This window comes from Camelus dromedarius, chromosome 2 (genome assembly GCF_036321535.1).
Source record: "Camelus dromedarius isolate mCamDro1 chromosome 2, mCamDro1.pat, whole genome shotgun sequence".
NCBI classification, from domain to species: Eukaryota; Metazoa; Chordata; class Mammalia; order Artiodactyla; family Camelidae; genus Camelus; species Camelus dromedarius.
Genome location: NC_087437.1, coordinates 99,030,721 through 99,054,246, shown reverse-complemented (window position 1 = coordinate 99,054,246; position 23,526 = coordinate 99,030,721). Strand labels below are relative to the sequence as shown.

General features: G+C 33.8%; 1 protein-coding gene across 2 annotated transcripts in view; it reads right to left on the bottom strand.

The window, feature by feature from the left end:
* The window catches only part of USP25 (ubiquitin specific peptidase 25), a 127,596-nt gene that overhangs the window by 49,261 nt on the left and 54,809 nt on the right, over positions 1-23,526 (bottom strand). For both annotated transcript variants that reach the window (XM_031457920.2, XM_031457941.2), the window contains exons 8-15: positions 21,306-21,382; positions 15,428-15,501; positions 11,521-11,669; positions 6,116-6,243; positions 5,674-5,769; positions 4,251-4,412; positions 3,429-3,655; positions 508-578 (exon numbers count right to left, since the gene is read on the bottom strand). In XM_031457920.2, the coding sequence (XP_031313780.2) occupies positions 508-578; positions 3,429-3,655; positions 4,251-4,412; positions 5,674-5,769; positions 6,116-6,243; positions 11,521-11,669; positions 15,428-15,501; positions 21,306-21,382 (984 nt within the window). The remainder of the gene's footprint in view (positions 1-507; positions 579-3,428; positions 3,656-4,250; positions 4,413-5,673; positions 5,770-6,115; positions 6,244-11,520; positions 11,670-15,427; positions 15,502-21,305; positions 21,383-23,526) is intronic.

The window sequence follows — 23,526 nt, the reverse complement described above, 5'->3', positions numbered from 1 at the left end:
GATTGAACCAAGGACCTCGTGCATGCTAAGCATACACTCTACCACTGAGCTATACCCTCCTCCCTCTGAATAAAGAACTTATGATGATCATTTTAATATACAGTACATGATTTGTCTAAATCTTCACAACTGTAAGTTAATGGATGAGTTCAGCAAAATGGTTTAAATAATGTACATAAGAAGTTAAAATGTAAATAATGTGTATCAGAGTCCTATGCTTTCTCCCATAATCTTAATATCCCTGAACAACCATATAATTTCTCCCCTGAATTTTTTTTAAATATTAAGGCCTTTTGGAAATTTGTGATAAATTTCACTATGAAAGAATAAAAAGGCAGGCAATAAATACAGTATTGAGAATACAACTGAATGAAGGAAATATTAATATGAAATCTTAAAATTAAGCAATTTTATAACAAAAAGTATAGGAAACAGATTAAGATAAATAATATAAAGATAAAATATAAATAATTTTGATAATGCTTACTAGCTCAAAATTCAACTTACTTGGATCATAGATTTGTCAGAGTACATTAGTTCAATTGTACGATGAATTCTGGATATGCTTTCCTGCAAATCTAAGGATAGAAGACATCATTTAATGATTAACATCAAGTATGTTTCTACTGAGACTTAAAAGGTAAGGACTAAAGGTTTTCCTACCAATATGTTAGAGGAATAAGGAAATTTCGTGAAACTGTTCTTACAAACATTACTCTTTGGAGTCTGTATAAATGAAATTTAGTTCTCTTTAATAAAAGATAAAGCACAAATGCATAATTAAAATAGAACAAATATGGTTCTTTTTAAAATGTTCAGAGGCAATAAAACAATTTTGTTCAAATCTATAAAGGACAGTTTCAGTGAAAATTAAAGCTAAACTCCCCTACATATTTTTATAAACACGAAAACTTCAGAATGAAATACAACTTCACCACATATTTTATATACACACACACATACATATATATTATGTAATTAAATAAAAAATCCACTATAATCACCAATAGAAATAAAGTTATGAGTCTTCCATTACTCATTACTACTACTTTCAGTAGAAATCTACCCTATAAGAGTTTCAGAGGCAGGGATGTTCACAGTTATATTGTCCATAATTATTAAAAAAAAAAATTGGAGAAAACCTAATTATCTGTCAAAAGGAAATGGTTAAATTATAGTATAACCACACTATGCTATGAAGCTGTTAAAAAGAATCAGGAAAAACACATGAAAGACTACAAAACATATTACTAACGTTAGAACAGGGAAAGACCTCTTCCAGTCCAATAGAAAATCCAACAGCCACAAATGAAAAAATAAGACTCCTTCCCAAATTTAAGAAAATCTACAAAAAACCCAAAAACCAACATGAAGTCAAATAACAAACTGGAAAAATATTATCTGCAGCCTATACCACAAGCAACAAGTTAATACCCATAACTAAAGTTCTTATTTAAGCAGGAAAAGAAAGATAAATGGCTCAATATAAAAAAAATGGACAAGAAATTTTTAGTAAAATAGAATTTCACTCATAATTAATGAAATGCAAATCAAGACACAGAAATACCATTTTTTTTTCAACTAGCAGACTATCACAAATTAAAAAGCACTCAGGGTTAGGGCTAGGGTGGGAAACAGGCTCTCTCTAATAAAATTAGGGGGAATGTAAACTGGTTCATGTTTGTTGGGGGAAATTTTTAAGCAGGCAAAATTTAATATATATACTTTGCACCAAAAATGGCATTTTTAAGAATATATTCCACTCAAAAAGTGTGCCAATATGTATGAAGAAGCCCAGCACTATTTGTAGTACCAATATATAAACTAAATAAATTATGTCATACTCATACTGGAATACTATATAATATAGAAAATAAAGCTAACAGCAAATACAACAAGGATGAAAGTGAGGAAACAAATACTTCAAGGAAAATCTTACCTGATCCATAGTATCACAGGTCAACCTTATGGCATGAATGTCTCTCCAGTTCCTCAAACTTAAAATGCCAAAAGTAGACTCATCATATTCCTACTTCCTCCCCCAAGGTAGGGGCCTGCCTACCCACTAGTTTCCCTTTTTTCAAAGTGCAGATAGAAATCCATTTAGTTATTCATACGAATTCATATTCACTATGAATAACTGAGGGAATCATCTCTGATCTGTCCCTCTCTCTCACCTCTCGTCAACGACCCACGCGTGTCAGTTCCGAAGAATACACCAAATTCATTTCTTTCCTTCCTCAATGCCACTACCTTGGTGTCAAAGTTTCCTAACTTGCAGCCTTCTGAATGCAATCTTATAAAAACAAATACAATCTACCAAGTCCAGTAGAAAATTACCCAACACCTCACACAATATTCAGGAAAAGCCAAGTGCTTAATTAATGTTTACTAATGAATTCAAATGTAAAATATTCCCGTATATATGAAAAACACTAAAGGAAATCTTTACAGTTACTAATGCTAGTTGTTAGTCAACACCACACCCTATTTACTCTCTATTGAATTAGGACTGCTCTTTATTTACATACTGGCTGTAAAGAGCCACGTTGGGCATCTAAAATCTATCAATACTGTATAGTACATTTCTAGCTCTTTGGTATAAAACAGTTAACTCCTATACTTTCCTTCTTCATAGATCAATTAAATTAGGATAAAATTGGGGAGCAAAAATAGGGTATTATATTTTGATATGCAAGAAAAATTATAATAAAACCTAGCATAAAATATTAACATCACTTCATTAAAAAGGGGTATTTTAATAACAGTAAAGTAGAAAGGAGATAATTTCAGAATAAAGGAGAGTTCCTCCCAAGAATGGGCAGATGGCAACTTCACACAAACACACACACACACACACAAACACACACACAGCACTGTCTTTATCTTTCTTATTTTGCTACATGCCAGTTAAAACTCGTTACAGACTGGCACTGAGCTGATAGATCATATTTGGAAATCTCTGCTAAAGAAGACTGAAAACTAAAATTCACATTTCTAATCCTTAAACCTAAAGAAAATGCTGTATCATTTGAACTCACTGTGCAAACATCAAGGGAAGTATATAAATGATAAGTACAAAATTTGATGCTATATAATGTTTTACCAATGGAGTAGCTGTGAATACTGGTTTGATATAAATTTAGAGCGCTAAACTAGGAAATCAAATCATCTGTTATGTCATTAATCATCTAAGTAATCCAGGGAGAATCTTTTGGTTTCTCTGAACCTAATATTAAGATCATATTATAATATAATATTACAATATTATCTTATAGAAAACATTTTCTAGGGGATAAAAAACTCTTTATAATATTTACATATGAAACCCATAATCCACAGGATCCACAGGTGATTTCCCTTCTCAATTTTAACATTAATCATATCCATCTGGGGCCAGAGTAGCTATGCTATGAGAAGCTTCTTACCTCTGGTGTCATTTTCTATTTCTGTCCTCCAGCGATGTAAACAGCTTTCTAGCACAGAGAGTTCTTCTTCTGTTATGTGCCTTGGTGCTGGATGCATGGGCAAATCTGGAGGTATCCGAGACTGAGTGAACGGCTTGTGTACTACTGATCTCGATGAAACGGCGGTTACTGATGCAGGCGATGTGCTTGGCAGTTCTGAAGGAGGAGCTCCCTGTTGGTCTGTTGTGCTGTGTTTTTAAAGCACAGATTATTACTAAACTTTCCAAATTCAAACTCTGGACAAAGATTATACCAAACACACAGCATTAAATTGGCTTATAATTTCAAAAGAAAAAGGTCTTCTTAAAAAAAGATAAAAATATGTGGATTAATCTAATATTCTATTAAGATTCTTAATATATGGAACTATATTATAGGGATAAAACTGGGGCTTTACAGTACAAATGGCTTAATCATATTTACTTAAATCTTATGTATTCTGGAATTATAAAACCTTCCCTTGCTAATACTTACTAACTCACAGTATAGAAAAAAATTCTAGTTTAGCAGTAGTATTTTCATGGATAAAAGGTTGATATATAAAACATACCAAAACAACATAAAGTATAATTTTGAACAACAAAAATGTAATGAAAATTCCGATCCACAATAAAAGAAGAGAGCACGAAGAAGACACAGACTCTTCTAAGTAAATCTAATCTTTTTAGAGTTCACTCAAATGAGTCACAACACGCAATTTATAAAACCGTCTTTAAAGGCATCAATTACATTATTACATAATATAGCAACGTAGCTGTCTCTTCCATCAAGAAAACGTTTTACCTTGGCAATGTCTGTGATGGTACAGAACCACTAGATGGGGAACTAGCATCAAGATCATCAACAGGGGAAGTGCAAACAGGTTTACTGGAGGCAAATTCCAACGCGTACTGTAGAACATCTACCAAGGGGAATCGTTTGGGACCCGAGCCATAGCTTAAATATCTGTTAACCATAAAATAGATAAATGTTTCATTTGTTTATAAAGCACATTTATTTTTTTCCCAACAACTGTCATAAAACATGATAAAAACATTTCAATAAACCTTCAACAATGAGATGAGTTTTGCTTTCAAATGAAGATGGTAAAACTAAATATATATTCAAGAAAAAAATGTTCTCCAAAGGAGCGAAGTCAAAGCTGATTAAGACTGAAAAAAAAAAAAGACTCGATGTGTGTGTGTGTGTGTGTGTGTGTGTGTATGTGTGTATATATGTATATATATACACACACACATATATATATATATACACACTGTTAGAAATTTTAAATGCTGCTCTAAGTTATGATGCAGTAGCAAAATGAAAACTGACAGTTCCATTTCCTGAGACTGTTTATTTTTAGATCTGTCATCTGGTCCCATGTTCAAAATGGTGACAAATATTATCCTATCGTTTACTTCTGATTAGTTTTCAATATTATTACTGACATCTTTTAAGAATTAAAATAATTGAAATATAACATACTATTTTGTATAAAAAAGTTTTAGGCTATTAATTTTCAATTAATACTAAAATAAGGGAAAACACATTAGAAGTTGCAAACTAGGATATTTCAGACCATATTTCAGCTTATAATTTCAGCCTAAAGGTTCAGACTTTTTTTTTGAACTATAGAACGTCTGATAGTCTAGATTCCAGCTTCTTTTGGAAACAATCCAAAGCTCTAGACAATAAGGAGATGATACTCATGCATGGCACCGCTCGCTGGTGAGACGGCACCACCCCCTCCACAGGGATGTGCTCTCTGTGTCTCTGTGCCCACCAGTTTACACTACTCGACTTGCTTCCCTTCCCTGGAAAGCCTCCATGAGGCTCTCGTAGGCATCTGAGTTTGTATCTTCTGTGCTGAGAAAAATTCAGTCACCATTCATTTTAATGGAAATTTCAAGAGTAATAATTAGTCTCATGTGAGAAGAAACTTCAACCATAGATTAGTTTAGCTTTACATTTATTTTCAGCACCATAAGCATTACCTGTTGACAGTGAGAATGCTTAATTTCAAACAATAAAATAATCTTACAATGCCAACTATTAATTTTAGTTTAGAAGAAAACTCAAAACCTATTCAAGTAAAATATCAATCCAGAATGATTGTCTACTTCTAGAATTATAAATCATTCAAAGCCAACTTAAAATTAGAGATCTAAATAGTCACTAAAAATATGACTTCCTATAGCTAATAATTTCCTAAAAGTTAAAATACCTTTCTAGTCTTTGTTGTAATACTGTGAGGTAATCTTTTAGTCTCTTGATCTCTTCCCTCTTAATTCTTGTTATTTCTCTGTTTCTATGCATGTATCTATCAGGAAAAAAAAAAAAAATTAGTAGTAGTGCAAAATACCACGTAAGCAGATACAATATTAAGTCTAGCCATCACCACAGAAGATCAACTCATTCAAAATTTTACAATAAAGCATCACAGAGAGAATATAAAATTATTTTTTCCATAACATTATTCCTAGTAATTATACTTTTCTAAATAAAAAGAGACCTACATTTTCCTTGACAATTGGTATCAGATGTATTATACAAAAAGTAAAAATTAATTTTAAGAAAATTAAGAAAATTTTTCTCTAAGCACAATTACTTCTCCCTTGGATACTAAACTGTTTCAAAACTAAGTCATACTGTATACAAAACCATACCTGTCTAGATATAAAACTTGAGGAAATTCTAATTTGTTGTGAATTTTTTCTGGTCTTCCCAATGCCTGATTAAATTCAAATCTTGACAACTCAAATGTTAACACAGGTGGTAGTTCAGTAAACCAATGCTGAAAGAAAATAACAAAAAAAACCCTTAATATCACCTTGCCCCTTCTCCACTGCAATTTAAGGCACAGGATGTTAGTCAGCAGTGGCATTTTTATATGCATCATCACAATGGTAACATCAAAAATAACCAACTGGGAATGCAATTTAGTTAAAACTCAACTTCTTCCTAAGTTTTTCACACCTTTTGAAAATTCCAATTGGGTAACAAAACCAGGAAAGAGAAAACTCTTCTAATGACTTTCCTTCTTCCATGATAATTCTTTACATTAGAATTTCTAACCCAAAGAGAAAGACACTGGATAAAATATGGCTTATGAGCTCGATTTTTATGGCTTCTTCAATATGTCACTATTGCTACCACAAATGGTGCATATACTTAATGCAATCAACCACACTGTCAAAAACCTGTGACAAAGTAACTTGTAAGACGTAGTGCACAAATGAAAAAAAAAAGTAAGTGATCACAATTCTCATGCTAAAACTAGAAACTGATACTTTCCTGTTTTAAATTTAATGTTCCTACTGGAATTTTGATGAATTTAAGAAAAGATCCATCATTAACAAATATGGGGTTTATACTGATAATCATACTTAAAGTCTTCTAAAATGACTAGTGTTCAAAGAATTGAATGCCTCATTGCTATGAGTCAACTCCTCCACACAGTCTGGCAACTGTTCAGTTAAGCATGAAATGCAACAAAACTTCAAAATTATTTTCATAAAACAGATTCAAGTTTTACATAAATTTCATTTATTTAAAGAAAAATGAACTTGTGAATCAACAAATACAGAAGTATAAAATAATGTAACAAGTATTTTTAAAGTGCTTATTATAAGCCGTGTAATGTACAACTGTAAAAAGAAAACTGGTGCATACGATACTGAATGTGATATTTTCAAGTGCCACAAAATGCCACCACACAAATGTCAATAAACTAAGGGTATGCTAATTTAAATTCAAATAAAAAAAAAAAAAAGCAGGAACTATGCACATTTGGCAAGCTGAATCTGATCGTGAAAGTTGCTATCTTTCTCTAAATAAAGCCAGTAAGAAGTAGTTATTCAAAACTATTTCTCCCTCCCAAAATGCTAATGATTACCTGTTTTGAGACTACGAGCTGGATTTAGTTTATCTTTTACTGAAAGCTGAAGTAAGTTGTTTTATATGGATATTACCTGAAATTGACTAGAGGAAGTTATGAAAGCTCTAATACCAGAAACATTTCTTAAGTTTTAGAATATTTTGAGCAATGTTTGCTTATTTATTCTTACATGACATTGGCAAAAATTTTTTTAGTTAGTTCTAATTCACACCTAAAATTACTATTAAGAATGAAAACATACCCCATATTTATTACAAGTAAAACTTTTGATGCCTTAGGATAATATTCTCTATGCCCTTCCATAACACTCAAACAAGTTGACTTCAAGAACTATTACTTTCATATTTAGTTGCAATGATTTAAATGCCACTATTTAAAATTATATGTAATTATTAAAGTATGTGAACTATTTGAAGTTAAGTAATTCACAGGAATTTACAAAGGCCAACAGAAATGAAACGACCCAAATTGGGGGTATGCTTCTCTATAAACCATGAAAAGTCCAGGAAATGGTTCCATACCTTAGGAAAGTACATTCATAATATATTATGTAATATGTCTCTGTGTGGATTTGTTTCCTCTACCAGCAGTGATAGTTTTTTCCTACTACAGCAGTAGAATGATTTCATGTTCTCATTCCAATGCTGATCAGGACACGAGGGGATAGCCAGACATTCCCTAAATTCATTTAAAAAATATTATGAGTATGTCTAGCTCTGTGATTTTAAAATTATACATATAGCAGTACATAACTAGAATTTTAAGTGACATAAAACAATGGGACTTTTTTTCTTTCAAAATAGTTTTCCATTCAATAAAAACTATTTAATTCTCTAATCTAACTGGCATGCCATGCTGTGAGAGACAGGTCATTAAATGTAAAAACGATGATTATATTCTCCATATCTCTAAACACCATCATTATCATCATCATCATCATTACTACTACCTTTTATAATGAACTGACAGGAGTAACAGATTTCTGCAGTTAGTGAGTAAAGAATTTAGATAATCAGCATTGGCAAAAACAGTGCTCCTGAATTTAATGTGACTATAAATCTGTCCCATTAACAGAATACTTTCTAGAGAGAAAGTAGTCATTTCTATATGTTAATGGCTGATGTTTCTATTACTATGTTTTAAATACCTTGTTTTTGTGAGATTATATAAATACTGAGGGGGCAAGGAAAAACAGACCTCCCATTTCAAATTCTTCACAGAACACCAAAATCAGGACATAAACTAACCATGAGAAGCAAAACTTTCCTATTCTGATTCAAAAATTAGTTTCAGTCATTCCATTGTCTTCACTTCTTTGCCCTTTCACTTTAAAAGATAAATTTCCTAAATAATATCTACATATATCTAATATTGTACATGTAGGTATTATTTCTCCAATTTAGTTTTTAGTTAAAGTTCTGTAAAATTTATCTCAGCACTTTTATATGATTATAACTTGGTACAACTTTGTGGAGGGAAATTTGGCACTATGTACATTTTTTAATGAGTATGCCCTGTGACCCAAAGATTCCAGTTTTGAACATCCTTCATTCCAAAGAGCTCAAGGGTATTTATAAAAACATTCTTTGAAATAATTCTCTGTCCAACTACTGTCACATAGAAGAATTAAGTTAATTTAATTTTATAAATACAGGCTATGTGATACTCTGCAGGGTTTGAAAAGAATGGTGTAAATCTATATACTGACATGGAAAGATACTCACAATATACTGGTGAGTGAAAAATATGTCTCAGGACAGTATGAACAGATAGATATAAATATTTATATGTGCATAGCAATAGTCTAAAAGAATGCACAACACATTATTAGTACTGAATACCCACACCAGAAGGGAGGTACTTATTCTTTGAAACTCTTTCCCTTTAATAAGCAACCAAAAAAACATCTCCAGTTTTCTTGGAGAGTCTGACTCATCTACAAATGGCATACTATTTAATTAAAATTTAAAATTTATGATTTAGAAAGATATTTTGTAAGTAATTATCTTACTTAGAATCATTTTGAATTTATTCAGTTGTCTTGATGCATCATTACAGAAATGAAAACTTAATAGCTCAGTGGATGTTTTAACACAAGCAATTCTGGAGACTAAAGATCTTTACGTTAGTTTGCTCAGCTATTTTAGCAAATGAGACATTTTCTGTATCAAAGTAAGATCAACAGTTTTTACTAAATAATAGTGTAAGAGATAAAAGGCATTAACATCAAGGATTATGCCAATTTAGAAAAAAGCCTAAAATGTTGTTCACTCATCTTTATTGAGAAATAAAATAATTATTCTGAAGGACATAATGAAATAAGACCATAATTTATGTATGCTATTAAAAATTTTTAATATATTCTACTCTAGTCAGGGATAGTCACTTAAACCAGGTTGCATGATTACTGAAACTACTGTGTCCAGCAAATCTAGGCAACTGGTAACAGGAATCACAGGTAATCAAACTGCTATTATTGAGACTGCTTGGAAACTGCTGAATTCAGAGACAATGACAAACCACTGGATACTTTAGGTTAGATGGGAAAACCTAGGCAGAAAATATATACTGCAGCATGAGGCATTCAGAGTATGAAGCCAAAGGCAGAAGACAAACTTGATTTTTAAAAAATGACATTAAGAGTTAATGTAAAAAAAATATTTTAAAAGCTGGGAATATGTGAGAAAGATTCTTAATTAATTAATTACCAATAATCCATAGTGCATTTCATTTGAGCTACTTTAACAATGTAAGGAAAATGCCATCCTTCTTTTGCTGCCCAAACCCATCATCCTTTTACTTAATAGGAAACAGATCACACTTTATGGGGGGGGTCTGCTTTCTTGTTCCACTTAGGATCTTTGGAAAGTCCCAACCCTTACAGATCTGTTTTCCAATCAATAAAATATAGAAGTTTAATTTAAATATTCTTAATTAGAGATCTGTGTCAGAGTCACTTGTGGAGTTCTCGTGCCCATGTACCATATCCCTACCATAAATTCCAATGTGATAACTTTGAAGGGGGACCTAGGCATCTGTTGAGAATCACTGAAGTAGATAATCAATGATGTATAGAGAAAAGCAATTTCAAATATTTTTTCTTTCTCTCTCTCTCTCCCTTAAAGAGAAGGCCAAAAATAGCAAATATTATTTATTTCTGTTTTGGTATGTGAAGGAAAAGAAAATGAGGATGGAGTTAGAATTACATCTTTTATAAAAAGTACACAATTCAGATAAAAGCAATTCATTCTCAAAGATACAAGAACTCAGTCCCTTTTTAGATAGAAAGAGATATCATCACTTAATATTTATTAAGCAACAACTCAGAGATAAAAACCTCTGAAACTTTCTTTTAATAGCACTGAGACATTTTGCTCAGTGAATATGCAGTACGTAATTCTATTCAGAGTCACCACACTATCCTAGGGGCATAGTGACTGACACAGACGACGATCCCCACCCTCATGCACAGAGCTTACATCTAGAGAGCTATCACCAATTGCTTAATGAAGACTGGTTTTGGAACACATGATCTGTCCTTTACTTTCTGTCACTCTGAATGAATACAAGAATGGAAGGATACACAGATGGAGCTAAAGAGATGAACGGAGAGACGAAGATGGGTGGCAAGGCAGAGACCAGTAAAGACAAACAGATTTGTAATACATTTAATATATTTTTTTCTTGAGGAAGCAAGTTCTTCCATATGCCCTTCATGCAAGTACATAGTATTTTTATGAGAAAAGGAATCTGGTGTTGCCTATTTAGGCCTGGATGTATTCCAACAATATCTGATATAAGAAATACACGTTTATATAAAATTCCACTCTAATATCAGTATTTTCCTTCCTTACTTCCAGGACTGGAATACCGTAATGGCCAGTGCCTTGACTAAAAAGTCTAAGAAGACTGAACAATGTTCTAAAGGAGGATTTTAACAGAAAAATTTGAGAAAAACTATTTAAATGAGAATTTAACACAGATTATAGACTATATTGACTGTGTAGGTTTCCCAAATATGTCTAAATTACCATAATTAAATCCAAACACATTTTCTGAGTATTCTCTTAATTATTAGGTACCTATATATATATATATATATAAGTAGAGCCTTAAATTACGCTTTGCAACAATACTTGCAGGAAAGAGGAATAAAGAACATGTTAAACTCACCTCTTGGCCAGATTTTCCTGAATTTTCTGAATGTAAAGACTCAATTTCTCCTTCAATCATAGCAGCTTCTAGGCACTCATGTAGATCTTTGAATCCATTGACCTGAAGTGGGTACTGACCAAACATTTCAGTATTTTCAAATTTTTTACCTGTTAAGACGGGGAAAAGTTAATTAATTTGTTTCTCAATATGGCCTTTTATCTACTAAAAGTAAATGTATATACAAATTATCTCCTGAACCTGAAAACTGTAACTGGTTATGTTCCAGACTGCAGTAAGTTAGTGTAATTTTCCTGTTGGCTCATACATGTACACATGTATATTCCCATCTAGCTATTGATATTCATTATACACCCACATGTGTATATGTATATAATTATACATACACGTGTGTGTGTGTGTGTGTGTGTGTGTGTTTATTTATTTATTCTTTCAAAAAGTACTTTTTAAGGGCAAGATAGCTGTGCTAAAACAGAATATATATAGCAGTGTACAAAAGAGATATGGCTTCTGAGCCAAAGAAACTCTCAGCCTCTTTTGGAAAAAGACATTATACACATTATTTGCACATATAATTAGAACTAAATGATTGTCTGTTATTATAGATGTTATAAAAGGGGTGGTGAGACAGACTGCTGTGAGAGGGTATATAAAAGGGAGCAAACCTAGCTTTTAAAGCTGGAAGGTAGAGCAGTGAAGGCTTCCATAGCAAAATGACATTTGCACTGAGACTTGAAAGGTGAGTGGGAGTTGGCCAGGCCAGAGTGTTGGGAAGCCAGTGTCCTTGGCCAAAGGACACACACAAAGACTTTCAAATAAAGGAAGTGGCATGTTTAAAGAATGAAGGGAAGGGAAGTATAGCTTGGGAGAGCAATGAGGAGATGACAATGAAGAGTGAGGTGGGGCATAAAAGTCAAATTCTTAACAAAGTCCAGCAGCCCTGGTAAAGTGAGCCTGGTTTTTCCAGTATATTCTGAGTAAAACAGAAAGCCACTGGATAATTAAATCTAGGAATAATAGGCTCAGATTTACATCTCTGAAACATCCTTATGGCTTCTGTGTTAAGTGAATGGTATACTGTTAGGGGACTTACAGAATCCATCTAAAAATAAAGGTAGTATGGAACAAGGTGTTAATAGTAAAAGTGCATAAAAACAGGTGAAATTGCACCCATTTATAAATATGTACAAAAGAGAGCACCAATAGGACATGAGTGACTAGCATAGACAGGACGGGGGCTAGAAGAGAAAGGAAGGTATCAAGAATGATACTCAGATATTTAGCATGAATGACTCAATTGACTTTTATGTACTGAAAGGGGCACCAGTGAAGGAAGAACACAGAATCATTTTTCCTTTTGTTATAAGACAGCAGGGACAATCTTTAGTTTACAATGGCCTATGAGACAGCAAGTCAAGAAGAGTTGGACATATGAGTCTGTAATCAAGATTAATCTTTTGGTCTGAAGCTACAAATTGGAGAATTGCTGGCTTACTGATAGCAGGAAATCAAGGGAGTCAGTGAGACTGCCCAAGGGATTAGCAGACAGGAAGAGGAGAGGGCCTAAATCCCAAGGATCTCCTATCTCAAGATATAAGAAGAAACTATAAATATAACTTCTAAGAAGTACTCACAGAGCCATGAAAAAAGCCAAGAGAATATACTGTGACAGAAGCCAGAGAAGCATTTCTAAGGAAAAAGGAGGAGAGAGTAAAGTCAACAGCATTCGGAGCTGACAAGAATTAGACGAGAACCAAGAGGGATCCAATGGACTAACACACATGTAGGAAATTAAAGACATCTCCAGATAGAGATACTAGAGTAAGATAAAAGAGATACTAGATAGAGTAAGGTCTGAGTGAAAGCATGAAAGGATGAGATTCTTAACACATATTAAGAACAGCCATTCAAATTAGACTGAATAATTTCTTTATTACCTGGAGGGACAAATAAAAAGAATGTGGCGGAGGTAGGAATGGAATGAGAAGCCTAAAGCTCATATAGTTGAGGAGTCATTTTTAAGAACTATGATAAAAAATCATAAACACATAACTAGATTCAGGGTCTTAGACAGGACCCATGGTTAGGTTTCAGCAGCTTCAGAGTTAAATATACGAAATTTATTTAAGGTTAAGGTCTTTCTCAAAAAAAGAAGAGACAAAGAAATAAATTAGAAGTAGAAAAGCTGGAAATTGTTATTACAGAAAATGGGAAAGAAGATAGTAAATTAAACAAACCAAATATGAATGCCAAGTAGGGTTATGGGATTGGGACCAGTGAAGCTTGGAATCACTACAACTCTGGGATCCATTATAGTTCGCCCATGTGAATGACCTTCCCCTAGCAACAGTCAGGCACTCAGCACATGCAGAGAAGAGAAATAGCTTCACGAGGGTTAGAGCCGACCCTGAGAAGTGGTGCCAGAAGGGAATGAGAGAAGGAGTTTTAGATATGTATAGGAATGATCATAATGAGCAAGGAAGGAAGTGAAGAAAAAGGCTGAGAAGAACAAAAATAGAGGTCAATGGACTAGAAGTTCTGGAAGAGCTGAAGAATTTTTATAATGGAGTACTTTCAGTAAACAAACTGAAAATCACCCCCAATTAAGAGTCCCTAGCCTAAAAGAAATCATTAGGAAGATATCTATAAATATGATAAGTGCTCTAAAATAAATTATTTTTACTGAAGCAAACACATAGTTCACCTGGAAATGTATTAAAATCACATTTATGCAACACAATAGCTTGGAAACAACATACTAAAACCATGTACAAAGACTTCAACACTAACTGGAAATTATTTTAATAATCACTTTTAAGAATCTAGATAATACAGGTGGAAATGCTCATGAAGAGTGTTATAAACAGTGCCCAGTCACAAAGTGATTAGAGCTCCTCTACTGCTCAGATCCAGTGCTCCACCTTCAAATAAAACTGCTATGACAGTACGGACAGCCCAACTGGAATGTAATGCATGGTATAAAACATTCTACTATTTATGTAATGAATATTTAACATCTGAGACAAACAAAATGTTAACACCCCAATATAACCTTTGGAATGTCTGACTAAATTCTGAGTTAGTGTCTGCCTCTGTCTAAATCCCAAACTACAAAACTGGTCAAACAAAGCTTCATGGGAATCCATCACTTAAGATCATGAGGAAAAATCAATTTTCTGAATTTTATACTTTGGGTGATATGGGTAAACTTTCAAAACTTGATGTATTGGGCCATTTGGGAAACACACTTTTTTAAAAATGTATGCTTTGGGAGTCAGTAGTATTATTTGAAGTATATCTTATGAGTCAGTTCCCATCCCTTGTTAAGAAAACCAAAGAGTAATTGGTTAGGCCTGGATTTTAAGTAACATGAATAGTTATCACTCAACTGATTTTCCAAAAGATAGAAAATAACTCTTTCTTGAAAACTGTATTTTAAAGAATTTTATAATCATCTCAATATGGAAACTCTGCAATATCCTGACTATGCTAAATTGCTAAGTACAGCTTTCAACCTGCATACACTTGAAACCCTCAATAATAGTGCCCATCACACCACGCCTAGTATTCTACCCCAATATTACTTTCAAAAGATCCACCAACTGCCCTCATAATCCCTGTATCCTCCCAACAATTCACAGTATCACAGAACCCTTCCCATGGAAAGAACATCAGGATAACATTAACTGAGTATCAATTAGCATATGATAGTATACTCTGTACCTTCCTTTACATGCACTCAATTCTTCGTTTTCTATGTAAATTATTAGTAGTAATGCAACAGAAACTACTAGAATAAGTCAAATTAAAAGTTAAAACCGTTCCACAAAGTCAGTATCATGACAAAGAAGCTAATTGTTAATAATACCTCAATTGTAATTAAAAAAACAAATATATGTAACTGTACCTTCAAGTACTCCTACAGCTAGGAATCTTCCATAGAACAACTCTACCATGGGGTTCTTTGGCTTTTCTTCATCCCTAAAAATCATGTTAAAAACATAAATGTTATAATTTTTATACCTGCAAATAATAGAGAAAACATTAAAAGAACAGTACTATATGCCAGGACAATAACACTTATGTGATTATCATGAACTTGGCTCTGCTATTTACAGTGTCGGGCCAAGGAACTTAAATTTATTCTCCATTTCTTCACCTGTCAACTGAGGATAATAATGGTTACTGAACCACAAGGCTATTGTATGGGTTAAAAGGAGTTTCTACACGGGAACTCTTGTAAGAGGACCTTAGCACAGTCTGCGTTCATGAAGGAATATTTCCATTATCATCATATATTTCAATTTTAGACTTTTAGTCTGTACAATATATGCTTTTTTGGACTTGCTGGGAAGGGGGAAAAGCCACTTAATCAAAGTAAGCTTCTATAAAATTTGAATATGTCATTTCTCACATTTACCTAGAAGAGTGCACTCCAGCAGTCAACAGCGAAGGAGCAAATCAGCAGCTTTGACCCAGGTAGCTAAAAGCTACTCCAGTCTTTCTACAGTTTCATGTTGCTGATAAAATTACTCACTTGTAAATTTTCCAATTTCTTTAACATATGAATTTGTTGTTTTTCCTTTTTTGCTTGAAGTAAATAGAAACTGATAAATTTTAACCTTTTCTCTTTATGTTTTATACTCTGTGGTGCAAAAACACAAAGTTTATATTGGTCTTACTGTACAAAAGTATGTTGTATCCACAACTGTACAGAGACTTTTTCTTCATGAATTTTGTATTTAAATTAGTAAAACTAACTTAATTTAAAAAGGAGAGAAGGACACTATCTGTCTCTTGATAAATGTACTATATGCATCATCATTTAAACCATAAAACAATTGGTGGGAAGTACGTGACTTAATCTTTGCAGCAGTCCTATGAAGTAGCGTGGTGGTCATTAGTGCTATTCAAAAAGATTTCTGGCCTTCTACTTTCAAGTATATACTAAAGCACTTACCCACTCACTCATTTAAATGTTAAATAGTTTTAAATTGTGATAAAATACATGTAATATAAAATTTACCATCTTAACCATTTTTAACTGTGAAGTTCGGTGGTGTTAAGTATACTCACACTGCTGTGCAACCAATGTCCAGAACTCTCTTGATCATGTGAAACCGAATTTCCTCGTTAAACAACTCCACATGTCTCCCTCCCGCCAGGTCCTGGGAACCACCACTCTACCTTTCTGTTTCTTTGAGCTTGACAACCCTTGACATCTCATGTAAGTGACATATGGTGTTTGTCTTTTTGACTGGCTTATTTCACTTAACAACATGTCTTCAAGGTTCATCCATGTTGCAGCATATATCAGAATTTCCTTCCTTTTTAAGGATATTCCACTGTACATTTATACCACATTTGTTTTCCCATTCATCCATGGACATATGAGTTGCTTCCAACCTTTTGTCTACTGTGAATAATGCTACTCTGAACTTATCTCTTTGAGATCTGCCTATCTTTCAGATATATACCCTGCAAAGGAATTGCTGGGTCATGTTGTTAATTTTTTTTTTCATCTTTGTAGGTATAATTGACAAAGTTGTAAGATATTTAAAGTGTACAATGTGAGGTTAGTTATATGTATAAATTGTGAGAGTATTCCTTCCATCAAATGATTATCTATTTTTAATTTTTTGAGGAACAACCATGTTTTCCACAGCAGCTGCAACATTTTACATTCCCATCCACAAAAAGGTCCAATTTTTTTTCACACTTTCTCCAATACTTGTTATTTTCTGTTTTCTTTTTTTGATAGCAGCCACCCTAATGAGTGTGAGGTGTCCCCACTCACTTTAAAGTTAGGTAAGTCACATGACTTGCTTTGCACAGCAAAATGGGAACAGAAGTGATGCGTGTCATTTCTGAAGGACTGAAACTTTGAGAGGCAGCGTATCTTTTGTTGACATGGTGATCCCAGCAGCCTGTGATGAGGTGAAGCCTCTGTCAGCCTGAGGCACCGAGTGAATAAATGAGCAGAGCCCCTTGCTCACTCACTGGGCACTGCGAAGGCTGTGATTTAAGCCTCTAGGGTTGTGGGGATGTTGCCACAAGATTATCTAGCCCACCCTATATGGCGGCAGGTCGTACTGTTACCTCTATTGTACTGATAATAAAACTGTAGAGTAGGTTAAGTCACTTGTCCAAATTCACTCTACTAGTAAGTCCTCAAGCTGAAAAGTAATCTGCCTCCAAAACCTATGCATATCCCACTACACATACTCAATCTCCCAGCATTTTAATTCCATGGAAACAGTTTATTTCATACCTTATTTTTCATACTCTTACAACAAAAAGGACTTGAGACTGATGTGGAAGAAGGAATAATCCAAAGATTGTCTTTCTTGATGTAAAAGTATACAAATTTTTAGACTTAAATATTAATAAGTATCTCCATTTCCACGGCATCATATTTCCATGTAGAAAAGCAATATTCCTTGCTTTTCTCCTTACTGTCACATAAATACCCAACAGAAAGAGCAATTGATGACGCTGGCAGAAGAAACTGGGTATGAGTGGCTCTAATAATTCTGAATTCTCCTTACAAATATCTTTTCAAATTTTCCTTCCTGAATTTCGGCCTGCCCTCCACTGACCTGTGGTAAGCACTGACCCTCCCTAAGGAGACACACAGACCTACCTTTTAGATTGTTTACCCTTTTCTTTGCAAACTCTCAGCTTTGAATCACAGGGATCCAGACTGTGGTTATCAACAGAAATGTAAGGAATACAAGTGAAGCGCAATTTAAAAAACATGAGACGCCTATAATAAAAATGATACACCCACCATTTGCATAAAGACAGAAAAGCTAGGTAGACACAAATATCAAAGGCCAAAAGAAATCGCTGAAGAAAATTTGTATCAAGGACACCTTAGCCTTGGGAGTTATGTTGACACAGGAAGAGTTCAAAGATTTAGGGCAACTGACAGAGTAACCTACAATGCTTTGGGTCAGTGCTTCTTAATCTTTTTAATGTCACTAGCACACATATACTATATGCAGAGAACTCTGGAGTAAAAACAAGTATTTTCTCATGATCAGAGACACAGGCATCAATACCTCCATGTATCTATAACCTGGTAGGCACCATGGCACACCAATCTAAATAGGCAGAGCACAGTGGTTCAGAAAGTTTTAGCTCCATAAACAGTAAAGAATAAACAGAAAATTACTAAGAAATGAATGAGGACAGGGATATATTTCAAATAAGACTTAATCCCCAAAGACTTAAGATTTCAGATAAAATGGGGAAGTTCTAGCTTCTTTTAAAACAGTTTAACAAAAAGGGGAGAGCATTTATTAGTTACTAGATAGAAAAGGTGACTAAGACCCAAAGAAAACTTTTAAAAAGTAAATGAGTAATGAGGAAAGATTCCAAAGTGAGAGCACAATGATTCCTTCAGAAGGAACTAAGCTTTAGAAAACAGTCAAGTGGCAGTCTTCCAAGGCTACAGATAAAAAGCAATCAAGGAGTCGCAAGAAGTGCACACAGAAAATCTAGATAGATTTGACAGGAAGAACTAGGGATTTCAGAGTAATATAGTCAAAGAATCACTGCTGGGAAAACTGGACAGCTACATGTGAAAGAATGAAACTAAACCACTTTCTTATACCACATACAAAATAAACTCAAAATATATTAAAGACTACCTGAAACCACAGAACTTTTAGAAAAAAACATAGGCAGTATGGTCTTGGACATCAATCTTATTAGTAATATTTCTTTGATTACGTCTCCTCAGGCAGGGAAACAAAAGCAAAAATAAACAAATGGGACTACATCAAACTAAAAAGCTTCTGCAGAGAAAAGGAAACTATCAAGAAGATGAAAAGGCCACTTACTGAATGGGAAAAGATATTTGCAAATGATATGCGTGATAAGCGGTTAGTACCTAAAATATACGAAGAACTCATATAATTCAAAAAAAACCAAAACTAATTAATAAATGGTCATAGGAGCTGAATACACATCTTTCCACAGAAGACATATAGATGGCCAAGAGACACCTGAAAAGATACTCAATATCACTAACCATCAGGGAAATGCAAATCAAAAGCACAACAAGGTATCACCTCACACCTGTCAGAATGGCTATTAAAAAAATAACAAACAACAAGTGTTAAAAATGTGGAGAAAAGGAAACCTGCATGTACTGTTGATGGGAATGTAAACTGGTGAAGTCACTATGGAAAACTCTATGAAGTTCCCTCAAAAAATCAAAAATCAAACTACCCATAAGATCCAGCAATTCCACTTTGTACTTATCCAAAGAAAACAAAAACACTAATTCAAAAAAATACATGCAACCCTATGTTCACTGAAGCACTGTTTACAATAGCCAAGATATAAAAGCAACTTAAGTACCCATTTATAGATGAATGGCTAAAAATGATGTGGTATATATATACTACGTAGTGTCATTCAGCCATAAAAAAGAATAAAATCTTTCCATTTGTGACAACATGGATAGACCTAGAGGGTAATATAAGTGACATAAGTCAATATAATATGAGTTCACTTATATGTGGAATCTAAGAAATATAACAAAACAGAAACAGTAATATAGAAAACAAACAGGTGGTTACCAGAAGGGAAGGGGGTGGGGAATGAGTAAAACAGGTAAGGGAAATTATGAGGTATAAACGTCGTTACAAAGTAAATGAGTCATTGGGATGTACACCATGGGGAATATACTCAAAAATAATCTAATATTGTTGTATATGACAAAGGGTAAAAACAAAAGGTACAAATTTCCAGTTACAGGATAAATAAGAACTGAGGCTGTTATGTACAGCATGATTAATATAATTAAGCATACTGCTGTGTTTTATAGATGAAATTGTAAGAGAATATATTCTAAGAATTCTCATCACAGGGAAAAATATTTTTTCTTTTTCTTATATTTTCTATCTGAGGTGATGAAAGTTCACTAAACTTACTGTGGTAATCATTTCATAATGTATGTAACTCAAGCATTTGGCTGTACACTTTAAACTTACACAATGGTGTATGTCAATTACATCTCAATAAAATTGGAAGAAAAACAAACAAATAAATATAAAAACAGAAAAAAGAGAAGGTGGAGAATTTTCAGCCTTGGGTTTCTGCCTGTAGTCTAGGTGTTACTTTAAGTACTGCATCATGCAGAATCACATCAGAACCTCTAGTGGCAAATCCTAAATGGTCCACCAATGTTTCAAGACACACAAAGGAACCAAAGGTTGATATTAGGAGAGCGGCTTCATGAGAATGGGAGTAGGACTCATCCTGAAAGTGCGTGGATTTCTTTCCTTAAGGAGGTCTGCCATGTATTTTAAATAACCAGTCTTAATGGTTCAACCTAATAGGTAGAAAATAAGAAGCAAAAGAATGTTGAAGAGAAACTTCACACCTCTGTCTTCATGACTGATTCCATGTAAAGACTTCATCAGAATCACCACTCCTGGTTACCATTCCCTACCACTAACCCATTCATTCCTCTTCGTGGAACGTGATTGTTGTGTCTAAGGTAAAGAACTGAGCATATGTGATCAGCTTTTTCAGAGATCACTTCTTAGATCTTTCTCACTAGATTCTGATCTTATAGTGGAAATCTAAAGCTACCTAGCATCTGTGGCCACAAATTCCAAAGAGCTAGCCAATAATATGGATAACATTTGGGTTTCTATGCATTTAACTCAGATTCTTTCTTCTCTGTTGACACTGAACACATAAGAGGAAAAAGATGAGTGTTACTTATCACTCTCCTAACCCCATCACTAAATTTCATGGTAACTTACGTCTCCTCTTCAGCTTTCATTTGGAAGGCATCTTCTAACCAATCTAATAATTTGTGTGTAAATTCGCTCACGTCTTGCTGTGGGGGAGAAAAAAAGGGTTGATTATGTTTGAGCCTATCAATAAAAATAATAAATACTGCAAAATAAAACTTATGGCTAGTCATTTCAAATGCATAATTAACTGATTCCTCACAAAGGTATCATATGAAATATTTCACATCAAATACAAGAAATACTTGTAACTTCACCAGAGTATAACATCAGTATTTGAGAAAAGCGTTATATTGACAATCATGTAATTTCTCTTAAGGGGGAAATATATATAAAGTCAAACTTACTAATAAGATTTATAAAAAAAAATAACTATCCCCCAAAAGAGCTCTGTAATGAATCTGTATAAAATGAAGGACCCATATTACCAAAGAGTTCTTCATTATATAAAGACTTATTACTGGCTTCTTTCTTGGAGGGCATACATGCTTTTCAACAATTAATTTTCTCAATTTAACTTTTACACACAACTTTTTAAGCCATATCCAATTCTACCAAGATATCTGTTAACATGGATAGACTTAGTCCAGTCAATTACTGACTTCCTGACTATCCAGTCCACCACCTCATGAACGTCACATTGATGCCTCGTTCAGAACCAGCACATACTTTACCTTTGCCATCCCTTCCTTTGGTCCTAGCTCACCTGATGCAGATAAACAGGAATAGGCAATGACAGTTGTTCTACCATAAAATTCTTTTTATAATCTAAACTGGAACACAGAAAATAGGTTTACACGGAATCTGTGGCCCAGGACAGGAGACGGATAAATCAATCTTGCTAAGACTGCCTAAAGACAGACAAATAAGTGTAAGCAATTTGCCTTTATTAAAATAGCCCTGAGTATAAAATAAACTTATTATCATATATTTTTCCAGCTAGACATTTTTTGACAAGTATCTGGGCCAACATTTTCACCTTTAAAATGCTGAAACTAAGGTCTAGGAAGCTTAAGCAAATTGCTCCAAAGCCATACAGCTAAAGACAACTAAATTTAACACAAAGAGCCAGTTATAAACATCCTCTAGTGCCAAATCCTAAATGGTCCACCAATGTTTCAAGACATACAAAGGAACCAAAGGTTGGTATGAGGTATCACCTGTAGCAGGTTAAATCGAGGCTTGTGAAAACGTATGTCCACTTGGAACCTCAGAATGCGACTTATTTGGAATAAAAGTCTTTGCAGATGGAAACAAGGTAAGGCTCTCAAGATGAGATCGTCTTGGATTAAGGTAGGCCCTAAATCCAATGATGGGTATTCTTACAAGAAAAAAAAAAAAGAAAAAGTAGCAGGCACATAGACACACAGGGGAAAGGCCATGTAAAGACGAAGACAGAGACTAGAATCACAAGCTAAGGAACGCCAGGAGCCACCAGATGATGGAGGCAAGAAAGATTTCTCCTTTAGAGCCACTGGAGGGAGCATGGCCCTGCCAACACTTTCACTTTTGAGTTCTGGCTTCCAGAACTATAAGAGAACCATTTTCTATTGCTTTGAAATCACTAAGTTTGTGGTAATTTGTTACAGCTGTCCTAGAAAATTAATATAATACTTAAAACAACTTTCTGTACTCTTCTATAATTTTGCAAAGTTATATCTGACAAGAAACAAAAAGGTTTCCCAGTTGTCACACTACTTTTGAGAAGAAATTGTTGGTGGGGGGGGGACTGAAAACACATATACGCAAATTCTGATTTGACCACCTTATTTGCTATTTATCTTTACCATAAAGGGTGAATTAAAAAAAAAAAAAGCAACAACAGGGAAGGCAGTGGCAGACATCAGACATCTTTTAAAATCCCCTAAACACCCTTTCCACACACACATCCACATTAACAGATACACATCCAAGTAGTACACAAACCACACTGTAAATGTAGTGGCTTTTTAAATCTCTTCTCAAGTAATGTCTTTTTCTTCTGCCTATTACTTCACTGTCATCTTTTCCAACACTGTTGCTATTACTATCTGCTACTTTCTTTGTATCTCTTCTGTTTTCCTTCTTAATAATTTCTCTGACTTCTCAAATTACTGTGAAAATGCTGGTTTGTTTATAGACATTTTCATTTTTACAGGAAAATTCACAATATTCTTTTTAAGAAATTAATAAAAAGCAACCAAACAGCACTACATAAAGATTGGAAAATAAAACAATAACAAAGTTAATG